Raw genomic sequence first — 18,384 nt, 5'->3', positions numbered from 1 at the left:
GTACACGGTCAATTGTCGAAAACAGTTAAAATAAATAACACTGCCTCAGCCCTCAGTGATGGGAAAATTAAGGGCTAACAAATTCAAGACACTGAGGATCCTCTATTGGTTGGGTTACTATTACTTGGATAGGAGTAAGTATAAGATGGCATGAACGAACCTCGATTGTAAGAATCTACGAAATGTTTGAATAAACAAGTTTTATAAGCAAACCGCATAAAATGTTTACTAATATAAAGGAGAAAGATCTCTACATGTATAATTGTATATAGAAAACAGTATTACTGTGTTAATTGCCCCATCTGCAACATTCACATTTCAACTGCAAATACATAGTCAAAAAAAAAAAAAAAAAAGCAAATACATGGGAAAAAAAAATCTGAATAAAAAATATTTCTTTACAATCCTGAATAATCCTGCCAAGTATCCTACCCATGATCATGTATGACCCTACTAGTTTACGATGATCCTACAATTGAAACTATCTTACAACGATCCAGATTGTTTCCCTTACTTTGGGTCGATTTACATCGGGATTTAGACAACTATGGAAATTTGCATTACTTTTCCTCCTCAGAATCAGAATCGGCAAAGACAGTTTGAGGCTGGGTCTCAGCATAAGCGGGCGCAATGAACTTAGGATCCTTCTCTGCCGCCTCAGCATGCTTCAGTATAGCTTCTCTTGGATCTTCGTCCATCCATGTCTCCTTCAACATACCTCCTTTCTGAAATGCAACCTCAGATTAATTTTATTTAAGAAAAGAAAAAGAAAACACGTGAATAAAAAAACGTACACCACCAGAAAGCAACATTACCTTGAGAAGATATTGAGTTAACAAGCTTCCGGAAGAGGTGCCAGTTCTGCCACCACAGCCAGGTCCAGTCATGGGAAGTTCAGGCTTGTGGGATTTCATAGGGTCCTTCAGTATCTTATCCCTTTGCCGTTTGCGACTTGGCTGATCTCTAAACAAGGGGAGCGCATGTGGGTTGTGTATAACTGGCTGCACCTCAAAGTCATCGACCGACTTTGTCCTTGGTGCCCGAGCAACGCAAACAAGAGCCCCTCGCTCGCTCATGGTTGGATCATACAGTATGTGTGTTCCTCCTTGGTGTTTATCTCCGACAGTAGCAAAAACCTACAAGCACAGACATTGGATTAGCATCATCTCTGAATAACTCTATCCAGGTCAATCTCAAGCCAAGTCAGCTGATTCCTGTCCTGAATATACGCCTTGATTTAGAATATCAGCCCTCCCTTCGCAGTATATGAGACGGTAAGACGGTTGCCCATGATAAGATTATCATGACTTGACCGTAGGATACTTAGCCCTTAATTTCAGAAGTTGGTTAATGTGCATATGGCCATATGAGTGTTGTTTTTAATACGAGACTGTCTCAGGAGACTAACTGGTTCTCCAAAAATGGCATTCAGCGTTTGAATAATATTTGGACAAAAAGTTTGATGGAAAAAAATAACTAAAAACAATACCTGATTTAGTTTTGAATGCCAAGCGCACTGCACGACACTGCGTGTTGGAGAGATGCCAACCCTTGATACTAGTTCAAGTTTTTCCCGATCATAGAAGCACAACAAACCACCAACTGCGCTATCTCTTTCAACCGAAGTACCAGTCAATATCAGATCTTCCTCAGGACTAAATGCAATATTTGTTTGAGCATAATTGTTTGGTAGATCTTCAAACACCTTAAGTGACTGCTTCGTTTGGCGCAAATCCCAAACCTGAAAGACATTTTATGATTAGCCTACATTCAGAGAATTTATTCTCAATATGCAAAGTACACTCTCTGCTTAAAATATAAGATACTTTCGTCAAATGCATAACAATAAAAGAAAAATAATTTTTTTGATAACTATGATATACTTCCAAGGGCACCAAGGAGGTGACGCCCATATAGAAAAGATATCATAGAAGCAACGCCTATCAGACAATGGGAGCGACTATCATATACAAAAAGACACCCTAAATGCACCCATATTCACAATGAGAGATGGATAACTACGCTCTCAAACTATCATGTGTAATCTTCTCTACAAAATTAAAAAAAAAAAAGGCAAGTTTCCACTTGGGGAAGCATATGACTCAAAAATATATAATAGCTTCAAAAAACTGAAACATGAACTCTTGATATGAAGAGGCAGCATCATCAAATATACGATGGTTCCATTCAATCCAACTACATCACCAAATAGCCAAAAAAACCATCTTCCAAATTTCAGCAATCCAGCCTTTTTCCAATCTTATCTTCCAAGTAGAGAGTACATAATCCGCGGTTCTAGGATAGACCTTGCTTTCTCCAAAGAGAGACTGAGAGAGTGATAATTGATAAATTCTCATCACAATGAGAACATCGACTAGCAAGGCTAAAACTTCACCTTCTGAACATACCTGTTGTAGGTATGTCCCCTAGGTTATCGCCCAAGCAAATAAAACAAGCTTTAGTAGGAGCTCTATACTTCCTAATCTCCATGGCTGGGAAGTCGTGAATTGTTGGCTTTTCTATAAGATTGCAGAATTTTTTTTTACACAGAAAGATCATGTATTGTTGGCTTTTCTATAAGATTGCAGAATTTTTTTTTTACAGAGAAAGATCATGTATGATAGTGCTTCCAAATTATCTTATCACATCCTTGTCATTCAGAAGAAAGCACACCGAAAAACCTCGACAAAAAGGGTTCCTCCCAGTCATTCAGAAATCTCAAGATCAAAATATAAGGTATGACCGTTGTTTTCCCATAAGACAACTTTCCTTAATTGTGGCTTCTTTTTTAGAAGAGATTCCAAAGAGGTTAAGAAATTGGGCTTTTAAAGTGAGGTCTCTGCACCAAATATTGTGCCAAAATAAAATACTCTCTATTTTCCACTTGAAAGAGGTCACAAGGACCAAAATAATTGATTTCCAAAGGCAACACCATGCCAACTACTAGTCTCCTTACTCCAACCCAACAGCCTGATAATCATAATACAGATGAGTACAGTGCACCAATGGCCAATGTAGTATTACCTTCAATGTGCAGTCAAAACTTCTTGATATCAGATGCCGTCCATCATTTGAAAACTTCAAAGCAGTGATATCATCAGTATGTGCACTTTGTAGATGAATATCCGGTCTGCTTCCCCATCCTGCCTTAATATTCCAGATCTGAATCATAGAAAGATATTCGTCACATTAACGGGGTTAGACGATACAAAGTTGGTACAGAAAAAATTTAAAATTAAAATCTTCGAACATCAGAAAAGATGTACCTGGATAGATCCGTCTCCAATTCCACCAGCAATGCTTTTTCCTTCACGTTGCCAAGTGCATGTTGTGACTGAAACTCTTCCGGGCCTCGCAAGCTTTGGCTTTATTACCTATCCAGCACAAGGATTTTAGAATTGATGATAAAGATTCTACAGGCAGGGCTAATAACAAATAGAATGCTAAGGGTAACAAAAAAAAGGCCAGGAGATTTTCCATTGAGAGCTCAAGCAGACAGCATACAGATGTAAAAGGTTACATTCACATAAGAAACCCACCCTCCCTAGAAAGACAATGAAATCACCACACGATATTACAATAAGATCTGTAAAGGCCAAGGGAGGTTGACAATTCTGAGGCTTGAGATCTGAAATTACCCAAATTGATGCCTCCTATTTTAAAGTGCCCTTTATTAAGGAAACAAATATAGTTACAACACAAACATTTATCAATCATCAACGCCTTAGAAGACAGAAGACAGCTCCAAACTCCTCTCCCTAAACAGAAGAAAAATAAAGAGAATGATGTATGGAGGGTTCCCTGATTTTTATTGTCCAGGAATCAGGATAATAATGGCCTGCTCCCTTGTTAACAGCTAAATAAATCTCAAGTAGAAAAAATAAAGCTCATGCAGACAACCGTTCACTACAATAATAAATCACCATTTGTGGCACTTCTATCTAACAGAAGCTTTCAAGCAATGTCTATGTTCAGTTTAAAAAAAAAAAAAAAAAAAGCAATGTCTATGTTCAAAGTCTGAAATAAAACTGTAAGTCCTAATTTAGACAGATGACAAAGCTAGCGAAAAATTGAACTTGTCAAAAACAAAAATCAACAGCTGAAGTTTCAACAATAATACGCGGTTGCTAAGTAACCATTGGTAAAGGGAGAAGACCATGGCTTACACTTTCTACTTTTTAGTCCCCGGAATTATGTTATACAGTAGCATATAATTCCTTGAGTTTATATGCAATATAAACTAACTGAATATAAAATTATATACCGCAACAGTTATGCACATATCTTCCACCCAAACCCTAAAAAAACTGAGCAGAGTTTGAGACCCCATAGGTCAGGGTCACAATTGCTATCCAATAACACTCAAATCATGATGGAAAAATGCCCGATCAATCTACTTCAACACTTGTACATCGCACAAAATTTAAATTATGAAGTTCCCGGTTCTTCCCACGCGGTGCTGCGTGCCTGTGCATGACAAATTCTTGTTTCCCGATCCCAGTACCCAATTAGCTCTCGTCCCCAACTCCATGCAACGTGTCCTACAAATATGCGCGCGTGCTTTTTCCCTGTCTTCCTCTCTCCATCTCTCTAATACCCTATGACCTGACCCACTCTAGCTGTTAACTAACAGTTTTATATCATTATTGGCTGAAGATTTGACAGACAAGGTACAAACCTAACACAAGACGTTTGCTAACAGAATTAAATGCACATAAACTAGGGAAATTTAGACAGAATATCCATGCAAAGAGGAAAAAAAACATGGCCCAATCGTTAACTCAGCAAATACTGTGAGAATAGATGTGGAGATGGGTACCTGTTTTTGGCTATTGAAGTCATTTACATCCCAAATCCGAAGTGAACCATCTTCAGATGACGTCAAGATGGTCTCCTTTTTATTTGGGTGCCACTCTCCACAAGTCAAACCAGTTATGTGACCCTTTGTGTTCTTTAAATCACGAATATACATATCCCCCTTCACAAACTCGCCAATGGTGAGGCCATCACGATCAAAAATCTGATATGATGCATAATATTCAGTCAGTTTCACCAACATGTTCTACAAAATGAATAGAGGGTGAATAAAAGGAGACGAAAGCAGTACCTTAGCTTGAGCGGAGCCAGTGACGCACAAAAAGAACCCAGCCGTAGGACTCCAACTAAGAGCCCGAACTTGGTGCCCTTCAAAAGGCTCTAATTGTCTAAATGAAGACAAATCTCGTTTCATTCCTTGAAAATCATACATTCGAACAGTATAGTCATAACTACCAGAAAGAACTCTTGACCCTGTGGGATCAACTGCTAAAGCCGAAACAACCTGTCAACAAGTTCAAATTGTTTCAGTCCAAATCACTATTTATTCAATCATGAACACACATATAACCCACCAATATGTCCGACACAAGTACCACTTGCTTTTTAAACTGCTTACTGGCTGACTGCTGACTGACCCGAGCCAGTAAGCCACATACAAATCAATGAAATCATCATCAACAACATAGTCGGCGTCATTCTAATCACAGTAGGATCATTTCTTCTACTTTGCCAATCACTTACCACAATTGAACACAAACACGACAATCACAAACTACTTATCACCCTTTTGAACTACACTCCTACACTAATCAAATATCAACACAACATGAATTTCGCAAGACAACTACTCCCTCCATCCTATTTAGTATATTTTCCCATTTTCCCCTCTAAATTTATCCCAAATTATCATCATAGTAAACATCTAATGTTGCTCCTAGCTCCTTATTTTCTTTAACTTCAAGAAGAAAGTTGTTATATTGTCATTTTTTCTTAAAAACATCGAAACAACGAAATAAAGGACAATATATAAAGGGTCTTGCTTAAGACCGCAATATTCGTTTTAATGGTAAAACGGATCCAAATACTACCGCTTGAAGATAATAAAACAGTAATCACTCAAAAGTCAAAATACCCTCAGAACTTCAAATTCAACCCTAAACATCTAACATTAACTACCCCGTCTTAATCATTTGTTTACCTTTAATTAAAATACGTCTCGCAAATAATAAAGACTAATAGAAATAGAATAGGTGAATTAATAATACCTTAGTATGTCCCTTCAAAACAATCTCATTGCTCAAAGGAATTCGAAACGGAGTCTCATCCTCGTCATCGTCCTCATCATCAGTCACCTCAGCTCCCACACGCGGCGGCGGTGGCGGTCCAACCAGGGGCTCATCATCGTCGTCATCGTCCGCCGATGGAGGCGGCGGCGGCGGTCCGATAACAAGATCATCATCAGTATCTTTAGGGTTAGGGTTAAGATTAGGGGGTTGGGAACGAAGAGTAGTGTTGTGAATAACTTCGAGTGGGGTTTGGGATTTGGATTGTTTGCCGAATGATAAAGGGAAATGAGCTCGTATTCCGTCATGGTTTTCTGCTTCGTCCTCCATTAATGGAGATTGTCGATAGTGAGTGAGTTTTAATGGAGGGAGTCGGGGAAGTGATAAATTGCTCAATCCAAAAATGGTTTTAAAAAAAACGAAAAAAAAAAAAGGATTTTATACGTAATACACTTCTATTTTCTCATTTTGTCATGGTATCCCTAATGAGACGAGGCAATTTCAAGCGAAAGAATCTTGAGATCGGCCGAGTTGGACTTCATTCGAGAAATTAACGCGAGTTAAAAAGCGAAAGAACGCTTCGAAAGAAAAGCTCGTGAATGGCTTTCGAACTTGTGTGGTTATATAAGATATTGCTCATATTTTATAAAAATATTTTATCATGATTATATTTTTGTATCACGTATCAAATGTCTCACTGATTTGTCAAATATTTTAAATTTAACCTTCGAGCCTTTTTATTGAAAATATCGGAAGAAAAAACAAACTAACCATTATATATAGGCTCGATTGAGCTCGAGTTTGACTCGAGCTCGCGTTAAAGCTCGCAAGCTTGATATCGAGCACATTTTCTACAAGCTCGGGTAAGCTCGAGATCGGCTCGAGATCGAGTTTTAGTTCTTGAGCACAAGCCGAGCAAGGCCAAGCTCGGGCTCGGCTCGACTCGTTAGCACCCCTAGGTATCCCCCGGTTTTCCCGATTTCACACTGTCCTTCAAAATATTTTGATCGTTTATATTTTCATGTGCGTGTTAGCGTTTTTTTTTTTTAGGTACATATTGAGTGTAGCTTAGACTAACTCTTATTGTTTATTTTTTGAGTTTTATTTTAAAGTTTTTTAATTGTGCTTTAGTATAAAGTTTTTGAGCACATTTACTAAAACATTACACTAGAAAAATATAATATTACTCAAAAACTATATTTACAAATGATAATATGCTCAGAAAAAATGTGTATATGCTCAGAAAATACAAGGTCTGAGATACTACCTCAGATGCGTAATCTTTTTTCTCGAATCTATGGTTGTTAATTTTTTTCCACAAAATCTCATTATAGACCGCATATATCCTAATGGGACAGGCAACAAGTGGGGTGGTAGGAACCAAAAATGTTACCACTTTCAAGCTATTTGACCCGTCTTTAGCTATAGACGGATATATACGTCTATAGCAACACTAGCTTTTTTTTATGGTTGTTATATTCTATATCTCAATAGTTATATTTTGATATCCTCTTTTCCCAAGCTAACGCGATGAAACATAATAACCGCCTCTATGACCAACCGAGAGTTGAAATGATAGATGCTCAAGTAAGAGACTTAGAAGACAAAGCAAACATCTATATTATTACACACTAGAATTGCATATATAAGCTAAATTCATGTCCACCAAAGTTCATAAAAAGAATAGGTAGCTTTTCATCTTTTCCTATTAGCACAAGAACTTGGAGAACCACACAATCATCCAAATCTGATAAACAAATCAGCCAATGAATTTATCCAACAAGCTCAAACTCAATATTGCTTCTAACTTCTTAGTCACAGATGCACGGACTATATTTCATCCTATTTCACAAGGACTTCCATTCACCTACAGGAATCCGCTTGTCCGTCCATAAGTCCCGAGTTTTTGATGAAATGGTGGCAATCCTTCCCCCTCCATCGCCTTCACGAACTTATTTTTTCGTGGTATTCAACTGCAGATATGTCAGAAGAAAAAGGACATGTTATATAATAGAATTAACTTTAAGAAGAAGATAAAAATGTTCAGGGCATGTTTCATGTTAAAGTCTGCCATGCAACATAAAAACAACCTCCACAATTAGTATACATTTTCTACACTTCATGCTCAGGGCACTTGCTTGTATCCCCATACCTAGGTGGTTTGTCCAAATTGGAGCTCTATATTGTCTCCAGAGAGAGCATGGAATGAGTAGCCATTATTCATGCATTGTTACTTGAAAAAGACACATTAATAATCTGCTTCACAAAATTCAATCACATTAAAATCAGCTTTTCATATCTCTAGCTCTCTCTTTCATTTTTGTTCACATATTTAACCATTTCCTTTACCTACCTCGCCACTCCATCTCCATTTCCTTAACTTTTGCTCACTTATTCATCGTTTTATCTATCTCGTCCTTCCTCTCCTTATCTTCTTATTTGTTCACATATTCATCCTCCCTCCCTCCATCTCTCTTCCCTTTTGTTCACATATTGACTCATTTCCATTCCTTCCTCGCTCCCTCTCCATATCCTCGGTTATTTGTCCATACTCACTCTCTCTCATCCTAGCTTTTGTTCACATATTAACTCATTTCCTTTTCCTTCTTCATTTCTATCCCTTTCACCTCCCTTTCACCTCCCTCCCCCCTCTCCCCCCTCTCCCCCCTCCCCTATACATATTCACCCATTTCCTTTTTTTTTCTCCCGCGCCCCTTTTCCATTTCCCTTCCTCTCACCTTTCCAATGCTTCCATCTCTTCCTCTTTTTCGCCATATATTCAATTATTTCCTATTCCTCCCTATTTATCCATCTCCTTTCACTTTTGTTAAGACTCTATTTCCCTCTTGTTCACTTATTACACTCATTTCTTTTTCCTTCCCCCCTCTCTATCTCCTTCGTTTCATTATCGTTTTATCTTTCTTCCTCATTTTCATCTCTTCCTCTCATATCCCTACTCTTCTCCCTCTCCCTCTCTTTTTGCTTTTAGTATCTTACTATTAACTTAATAGGTCGAATAAAATCAAAAGCTTTGCAATATAAGACCCTATCTACATAAGTTCTTGTGATATAAGATGGGCGTGTAACCAGAATTCATGATCAATGAAAAGAACGAATGTAATTATAAAAGCTGCCCTGCAGTTGAGGATTTGGTTAAATTGTAGGCAAAATTCGTTCCAGTACAATAAGATCATATTCATTTCAAAAGTTTATGACAATAAACCTCACATTTGCAATTTGTCATTTATTGTAAAAAAACTAATTATCTGAGCAAACCCAAACAAAAATATTTTTTCCTTCATCCTTTTTCCATGTCCCTCTCTTCCTATCACCTCTCTTCCATTGCCCTAACAATTAAAATTTTGAGAAGATGTTTCTACAACCAAAAATCGAAACACGTGTTTGTTCACGAGTATGACACACTACCATTTTACAGGAATACAAAACATGTGTCTTATATAAACACATCAAAGACATATACTAAAGGGTTTCCACATAAAAGAAGAATAATTGTAAAGATCATATTCATTTGGAAAATTTATGATAATAAACCTTATAACATTTGCAATTTGTCATTCATTGTAGTAATATCTCTCCAACGGCCTAACCCTCCCTTTCTCTTAATCTGAAACCCAACCTAACTTTAACGACCTAACCCTCATTTCTCTTAATCTAAAAAAAAAAAGCACATATTCTTTCATTCCCTCCTACTCCCCGCAATGCTCCCTTCCTCTCTGAACAAAATGAAACAAAGAGTTTCTCTACCTCCCTCCAACCCTCTCTCTTCAAACTAAGCAAAACTCCCAAATCTGTTAATTTTCATGACAATCTTTGAAACATACACTACCACAAATTCAGGCAACTACAACGCTCCTTTAACAACGCTTATTCACGAAAATCACCATAAGACGTTGTAGAACGGATGGCGCAAATTTTACTAAAATTAATTACAACGGTTATGGTTATATAACCGTTGTTATAGGTTTTAACAACGGGTCAAACATCCACAACCGTTGTTAATAATTTGGCGCAAAGTTAGTGAAAAGTAATTACAACGGTTATTTATAAACCCGTTGTTAATATTTTTTAACAACGGTTTACTATGGACCCGTTGTTAATATATTCTGTAATGACAAAGGATTTTTGTTTAACAACCGTTGTCAATACTTTCCATATTATAAACCACACAAACACAGATCAGCTACAGCCACAAAACACAAACCTAACACCAACACAAACACAAACACAAACACAATAACACAAACACAAACACACGCACACTTTCTCATCGTCTCTTTCTCTCTTTCTCATCGTCGCTTTATCATCTCGCCGTCACGCACTGTTGGTTTCACCGTCTCTTACTTTCTCTAATTATCAGGTAAATATGCATGTTTAATTTAGGTTTTGTCATCTCAGTCATTATTTTCTTTCTGTAATTATTTCATTTGCATGTGTTTTTATCGATCATTATGTTTTTTCTCTAAGTATTATTCGCTTAATTAGTTTTGTCACTGTTGTGTTTTTGCGTTTATTAGCTTGTAAAACAAATTAAATAAAATAAAACAAAGAAGAAGTAAGATGATAGAGAGGAATGCATGATAAACTTAATTAATATATATATATATATATATATATATATATATATATATATATATATATAGAGAGAGAGAGAGAGAGAGAGAGAGAGAGAGAGTGAGCATCCCATGAGTCTAGCATCTTAGATGAGTCTAGCATATCAATAAGGACCATTGGATCAACAAGATCCAACAACCCTCACTCTTCCACGTCACCCCCTATCAATCTGCAAAATTATAAAATTAAACACTGCCTCTTTCACGTCTCATTATTGTCATAAATTTTATCTCTCTACAAGTATTCTCTCCCCCTCTCTCTAAACACCAGTCATCAATTATTCAACAAAAAAACAGACGATCTATTCCTTGAACCGCCTCTTTTTCCAAAAAACTTTAAAAATCAAACGAAATTTTCATTAAAATCAAGCGAAGATCTTCAAAAAAGTCTAGTTAAGATTATATTAGATCGGTTTATCGCATAAAGAAGAGGTATAAATCGCTCTCAATTTTCGTTATATTTTACAAAAATTTCGTTGTGATTTTTGTTATTTCAGGTTGTTGTTGTTGTTGTTGTTGATGATGATGATGATAATTGTTATTGTTTTTGTGGTTGTTGTTGATTATATTGATGATATGAAGAAATTATTAATTGATTTAGGTTAATGTTTTGCTCGAACTGAGTAATTGATTTTTCGCCAAAAAATTAGGTTTAATTTGCATGTTGCTTTTGTTATTCTTGAATTATATAAATAAACTGTCAATTGATTATATAATCACTTTTTCGAACATAGAAATTGAGAAATTAATTCTAGTTTTTGTTTTCCTAGTTATTAAATTCTGTGATATTTTATGTTCTAGTTTTCGCCTAAAAATTAGGGTTAACGATTTATAAAAACTGAGTAATTAATGCACGCTTTTGTGTTTGCGTGGTATTGATTACTGTAATAGTGTTACTGTAATATTACTATTGCATGACAGAATCAGAACGATTTCATAAAATACTAAACTCTTATTCTTTGTAATAGCGTTTAGTAACATTACTTACTCGCATGACAAAAACTGAACTTGAAATACTGTTATAACATTGTATATTTGATGTTATTGGTTTTTTCTCATTAAATTTGATGGTATAACAATTGTCATAAACTCACAAATAATGTTACTGTAATATTGTTGTTGTAATATTGTTACTGTAAAATTATCAATAATGATGGACCACAAGCTTCGCATAAGTTTTAGTTATTAATGGTCGAATATTTTGTTTTGAATATCAGAATATTTGAAGAAGAAGGATTGAGAAATCAACCAATAATGATGGAAATCTTCTTTATGCCAAAAATGTGCTTTCCTTGCTTCTTGCTTCCGTCTTGCTTCACGGTGATTTGGGCCTGTTTTATCAACTTGTACCGGGCCTAATTTGTGCTTTGCGAATTTACGATTTAATCATATAATAATATGTGATATTATGAATTGTTAAATCATGTTATAATATCATTTTTGTAGCGTTCGTTATCGATTCTATGTATTCATAGTATTTGTCAAAACTTTAAGGTTTTGACATTGTGAAATTCATAACTGGATTTGTTTTCATGAAAATTGGGGCTAAACTCTGACGATTAAATTAGCTTTTGTAAAATTTGCGGCAAATTTTATTGTAATATTGTTACTGTAATAACATTGTTACTGTAATATTGTTATTGTAGTATTGTTACTGTAACAATGTTACCGTAATATTGTTACTACGTGACATAATGTAGTTAGTATTGAGGAATGGTCAATAATTATTATTGAACTAAACTTGAATTATTGTTAAAACATTGTATATTTGATATGATGTGATTTAACTCAATTAAATTTGATGGTATAACCTTATACTCATAAATAATGTTCTTTACTAATGATGGACCACCTGCTTTTGCATATGTTTTATTATTATTAAATTTTCATGAAAATTGGGGTAAATTGGGGTAAATTTGGGGATTAAATTTTCATAAGATATTTGACGCATGTTACAGTATCATTGTTACAGTAACATTGTTACAGTAAAATTGACACTGTAACATTGTTACTGTAAAATTATTACTACACAAGATAATGCAGTTATTATTGAGCAAAGGTCAATATTTTTTTAATCGAACTTGCAATATTATTATAACATTATATATTGGATGTTGTAACATCATAAAATAATATTGTGTGCTTTTGTCCAATTAAATTTAATGGTATAGCATTGTTATAAACTCAAAAGAGTGATGTTGAACACTAATAATGGTCAAATGCTGTTTTAAATTTCAGGAAATTCGAAGAAGAAAGTTTGATTAAGCAACACAAAAAGTCGAGTTGCGCAAAAAGATGGTACATACAAACAAAGAGTAAGACACCAACATGAAGATATACGTGAAGATGACAACGTTATTGAAGTTGAAATGCTAGTATAGACTTTTAACATTGTTGTGAGATTTTGGCGTGGGATTATGATGTAAACTTTAACATTGGTGTTTTGTGGTATTATGTAACAGGTTAACCTTGCCTTTTGTCATTGAAATGAATTCAAGTTGAAACTTAAATATTGTTACAGTATTACTTTCATGAATCAATTATGTTACAATAACAGAAATATTGTAGTAGCGTCATTGTAATGATGTTACAGTAATACTAATACAATAATAATTAAAGACTAATCTCTACCTTCACATTTTTAAATTAATTTATACACTCTGTTATATAGTAGATGAACAAGATATTATTACTCTATCGTTGTTCTCGTGTTACTGTAATGATTTCTTACAGTAATCGTGTTACTGTAACATTGATCTCCCTTTGATGAAGTAAATTAAAAGATGTTACAGTAACATTATCACTTTAAAGTAGCAGGATGAGGATTGGTTGTATAAGTGTTAATGTACCGAACTAAATAATATTTCTCTTAATATTGTCCAATGTTACCTTGATAAATAAATTATGCAACAACAAAAATGTTACTATAATAATAATCAGCCTTGCTTATGAAAAATAAATACATGAATGAAAGTCGTTATTGTATTACAAACGAAACATTAAAAGCTCGTAAACTCCATTATGTTGAACCTCTTTGTAGCGTCGATGTAAACTTTTGAATGGTGGTCCGCAAAAATCTGCTTATGAAAAGAAGAAAAAATCACTCGAAAATGTTCGGAGGTCTTGATCATTAACAGAGGATGACCGATGATTATGAGCCTCATCGAATTCACTAATATTACAGCCCCTTCTTCGGTATAAATATGATATAACAGTCAATCCTTGGTAAATTGATTCACCTCTGAGCATGAAAAACATTGACAACGGTTAATATAAAACTATATTGCTATTATTATGAAAGACTCGTATTACAGTAACAATGTTATTGTTACTGTAAATATTGAAAACACAAGTTATGTTTTACTGTTATGGAGACCTAGTATTACTGTAACAATGTGACAATAAAATATCAACATCGTATGACATTGATGAAATAAAAAGAAAATCGCCAAACAAAAAAAAACTCAGATGCAAAGGAGTAACAAAATTATCTGTACACATATTCTTACGATCCATACAACTAATGAACATAAAATCCGATGAAAAAAAAAACGTATCGTAAAAATTATAAGTTGAACATCAGTTACGAAAATTAAAAATTCAATAACCAAATCGAGTTGCTGTAATTGAATAAAAATTTAAAAGCAACTATAAAGGTGTAGATCTAGAAAAAAAAAACCTAAAAATCAGGGGCTACTCTTTTTTATATGGCATAGATGCAAGCACTGAAACAACAAATCACTTTTCTAATGTTTATCGATAATAAATGATAATAATATAATGAAACAACTTCATCAAAAGAAGGTGCTAAATATAACATCTATAAATATTATTAAAAGGCTAGACATTAAACGCCACGTAGACAAATGTGACATGGCAATAATTAATTGTGACGTGGCAAAATATAGTCCACGTGGAAATACTAGCATAGTATTACACATGAAAAAAAAATATCAATTCCACATTTAAAAGTTACTCTCATAATTAATAGTAAAAAACTAAATTTAAATAATTTTAATGTCATAGTATAATTTTTAAATCACTCTCATGCAAAGTGGATTTAATAATAATAATAATCTATAAATATAATTAAAAAGTAAGCTAAACTATCAACCATCAACTATATGTCTTATTTTAATTTCATAAGATAATTTTTAAACCATTCTCATGCAAACCTTTTACATTACATTTCTCCTTGCTCCATATTTATGTATGTAAAATCAATAACTCTATAATCTAAATACAAAATCTATATATCTAACTTAAAGGCATGCTAAATTACCTATCATAATCTACATGTCATATCTATACAATAATATAAATAGGCTACCTTGAGCATATGTATAAGACATGCGATAGCGTAGAATTACTAAGAAAATTTCATTTGATAATGTGTGACTAATTAATAATATTCATTCATAGAATTAAGATAGAATACTTATTATCACGTTTATGACCCCTTATTCATCTCTAACTCTTCATTTTCTCTTTAGCTCTTCCTTTTTCTTTTTGATGATTCTTTTCTCCCCCTAAAATTTAACTCCTTATTTGAAGCTAAGTTAATATAAGTAAAGTCTTTAAAATAAGCACTTTTATTTTTTACCCTTTTTTCTAAGCATTTGGCATATTCATATGTTATTGAAACTTTCCATTACATATAATTTTTATTAATCATTTGCATTTGTGAAAAAAATAAAGTTATATCATACATAAGATTTGTGTTTTATTTGGTATTGTTTAAATAACTTTTATTGATGTCAATTTGTATTTCTCACCTTGATTTATTTTTGCAGATGGAATGGTACAATTTTTTTTATTATTGAAAAGTTGGATTGTGCAGTTAATTACGTTATACATAAGGTATGTTCTACGAGTTTTGTTTGTGTAATTTATATAAACTTATTGTAAAATGCACAGTTCTTTGTAATTTATCCACTAATATCGCTTTGTGATAGATTTATTTTATACTATCTTTATGTAAACCCTCTTAAAAGATTAATTGAATTATCGTTAAATGTATGTTTGTTTCTTATTCCATTTTTGTAGGTGATGTTTCCTTTGTCTTCTCATAATATTAACATAGTGTGTTAAAAAAACTACATGGAAATGTGTAGACAACAGAAGGATTTAGTTGAACAAAAACTTGATATCCGTCCTTGAGCCATGTTCTAATGATATTAAAACTTATTTGGTACGTAATTGTCTCACTTGATATAAAAACCAAACATTTTTAGTTTTTAATTCGAATTTAGAGAATCTTAGTAAATTGTTTTTTATATAACTCTGTTTTTGTAAAAAAAAAAAAAATACAATATAGTTAAAAGGCTACTTAAAACATCTAATTTTAATTCACATGTCATTTTTATAGTATTGGTTAATATTAAGGTTACATCAGACTTATTTATTAAAATTCTTCATAAGATTTATTAATATTTTTTGATGGAAATCATAATACCGATCATGATTTAAATTATAAAAATGAATTAACAATTTACTCTTATCATTTAAATCGTACAATTTATCCATCTAACTCTTCATTAACCATAGAGATAGTAGTTAAAAGGTCTTATATGTAGTAAATAAAAAGTCTAATAATTTGGATTATAAAGTTACTAATAATATTTTTTAGTGGAAACCAGAAGATCATGTACTAAATTACAAAAATAAATTAAGAATTTACTCTCATTATTAAAATTTAAATCGTAAAATTTATCCATATAATTCCTCATTAGTAATAAAAATAGTAGCTAAAAGGTCTTATATGTGGTAAATGAAAAATCCAATATATCTTGGATTATAAAGGTTCACAATTTCTCATATTGTTACTTTTGATTTATTTCAAAACCATCTTATTAAATATTGTAATTAGCACACTTACGAAAAAGTGAAAAATAAGGTGTATATGTGCATGTGATTCAAATGTTCATAGTCTTCTTAAAGTATTCCATATTTCTATCTTTTAAGATTTTAAAATTTTAAACGTTAAATAAGTTGTATAGTTAGTTTTGTAATTAAGATGATGCTTATTTAATTTTAATTTTAATTTTAATTTTAATTTTAACTATCTCAATTAGCAGATTATTGGTTGTGAGGAGGCTATTAAAAAGTGGAGATTACATGTTTGGATCTAAATGTGAAAAACGAAAACATATTTTTTACTCTTTTAGTTGGCTTACAAAGTATCACCATTCATTATCGGCGAGATTCTCTATTTTACATGTATATTTTTGATAAAAAAAGTATAGATTTTGAGGAAAAGTAAATTAATAGTATCCATTTAACTTACTTAAAAAAACCTATTAGATATGTAACTGCGATCTTGGAGTTCTTTGTTTATCGATTTAACGACGCAGCCGTTTTTAGCTTAATTATTTGTGACGTACATCATAATTATATAAAAATAACAAATTTGTAAAAAATTTAAACAAACATTTATAGTTATAAAATTAGTTACATTAAATTGTTAACTACAAAATATTCATGAATAATATTAACATGTATTAAAATATATGGAAATAAAATTCAAATTAAAACTTCTATCTATATTACTATGATCATGAAAAATAATGTAAAAGAAGTAAATATTTACAAATGTTCGGTTTATAGCTTATTCGCGATTAAAAAAATATTTTATATTTTAGTTAAAGATGGACGTCAACAAAAGCAAATAAATGGAACAAATAGAACAAGTCCGCGATTTTCGCGGGTACAAAACTAGTTATACAATTATAAAGATATTAGAACACAATTTCACTGTTACTGTAACACACTCACACAATAACACTGTATTACAATTATTTCAAGTTCAGCTTTGTTCTGCAATTTTAATGTTATAGTAACGTTATTTATTCTGATAACATGCGTCGATTATTTTACGAAACCTAATATAATTCCTACAGTTATCACAATTTTCATGAAAACAAATCCAGTTATAAATTTTACTATGTCATAATCCTAATTTTTTGACAAACATTAAAAACACATATAGTAGACCGTAAACAATGTGAAGATGGTGTTATAACACGAAACATCAATTAAAAGTCAACAAAAATGGAATTAGAATCATGCTCTAGTTAACCACGAGATCTAGAAAATTAAATATTCAATTTAATCAACCACAAAAATTCTATTATCAATCTTAAATTTCTTTTTTCGTTTGCATTCTAATTAAAGATCCAACACACATCAATTAAAAGTCAACAAATCTGGAATTAAAATCGAATCATAATAGTGGCGTAAAATACTATGTTCATGAACTCTAAAACACACGAAAACTAGGGTTTAACATCCAGGTGTTTACTTGAGATGAAAAATCGTTGAGAAAATAAAAAATACATAGGAAAATCAAGAGGAAACTAAACATGAAGAAATAGTGAAGATGATTCACCTGAAGGATAAGCTAAATGTTTGAGATCCGAAAATCAATTGATGAATGAAATCGAAATTAATGTCGTTGCTTGAATTAAATTAGTGATAACGAAAATTTAAATAGGAGGAAAAAAATCATCGTTAAAAGCGTAAATCGACATCAATTTAACTGAAAGATAAAGGATCAATAAAATTACTGCACGCATGTTGATGTCTGTAGAATCTGCATCTATAGTAGCAACGATAAATCGAAAAACACATGGAAAAAAGGAATCGAATAAGCG

At 32.8% G+C, this 18,384-nt stretch overlaps 1 protein-coding gene across 1 annotated transcript; it reads right to left on the bottom strand.

Annotated features, from left to right (window-relative positions):
- Positions 1–365: 365 nt before the first annotated feature.
- On the bottom strand, positions 366–6,531 carry LOC141592042 (uncharacterized). The gene is made up of 8 exons (XM_074412596.1): positions 6,084–6,531; positions 5,108–5,320; positions 4,820–5,020; positions 3,267–3,374; positions 3,025–3,162; positions 1,490–1,741; positions 816–1,136; positions 366–725 (listed from the first exon to the last, which is right to left on the bottom strand). Exons 1-8 carry the CDS (start codon positions 6,429–6,431, stop codon positions 561–563), a joined length of 1,746 nt encoding a protein of 581 aa, XP_074268697.1. The 5' UTR covers positions 6,432–6,531; the 3' UTR covers positions 366–560.
- Between the last annotated feature and the right edge of the window lie 11,853 nt (positions 6,532–18,384).

Source organism: Silene latifolia, chromosome 7 (assembly GCF_048544455.1).
Source record: "Silene latifolia isolate original U9 population chromosome 7, ASM4854445v1, whole genome shotgun sequence".
Classification (NCBI taxonomy): domain Eukaryota; kingdom Viridiplantae; phylum Streptophyta; class Magnoliopsida; order Caryophyllales; family Caryophyllaceae; genus Silene; species Silene latifolia.
The sequence above is the reverse complement of the archived record's forward strand: the minus strand, read 5'-3'. Positions and strand labels throughout refer to the sequence as shown.

What these genes read in the sequence shown, in the direction of transcription:
- LOC141592042 (XM_074412596.1), bottom strand. Translation starts at nt 6,431, where the DNA reads ATGGAGGACGAAGCAGAAAACCATGACGGAATACGAGCTCATTTCCCT. An exon ending in TTGGAGACGGATCTATCCAG is followed by an intron (nt 3,163 to 3,266) that starts GTACATCTTTTC and finishes TCTATGATTCAG; the next exon opens with ATCTGGAATATTAAGGCAGG. An exon ending in GTTTTGACTGCACATTGAAG is followed by an intron (nt 1,742 to 3,024) that starts GTAATACTACAT and finishes AATGTCTTTCAG; the next exon opens with GTTTGGGATTTGCGCCAAAC.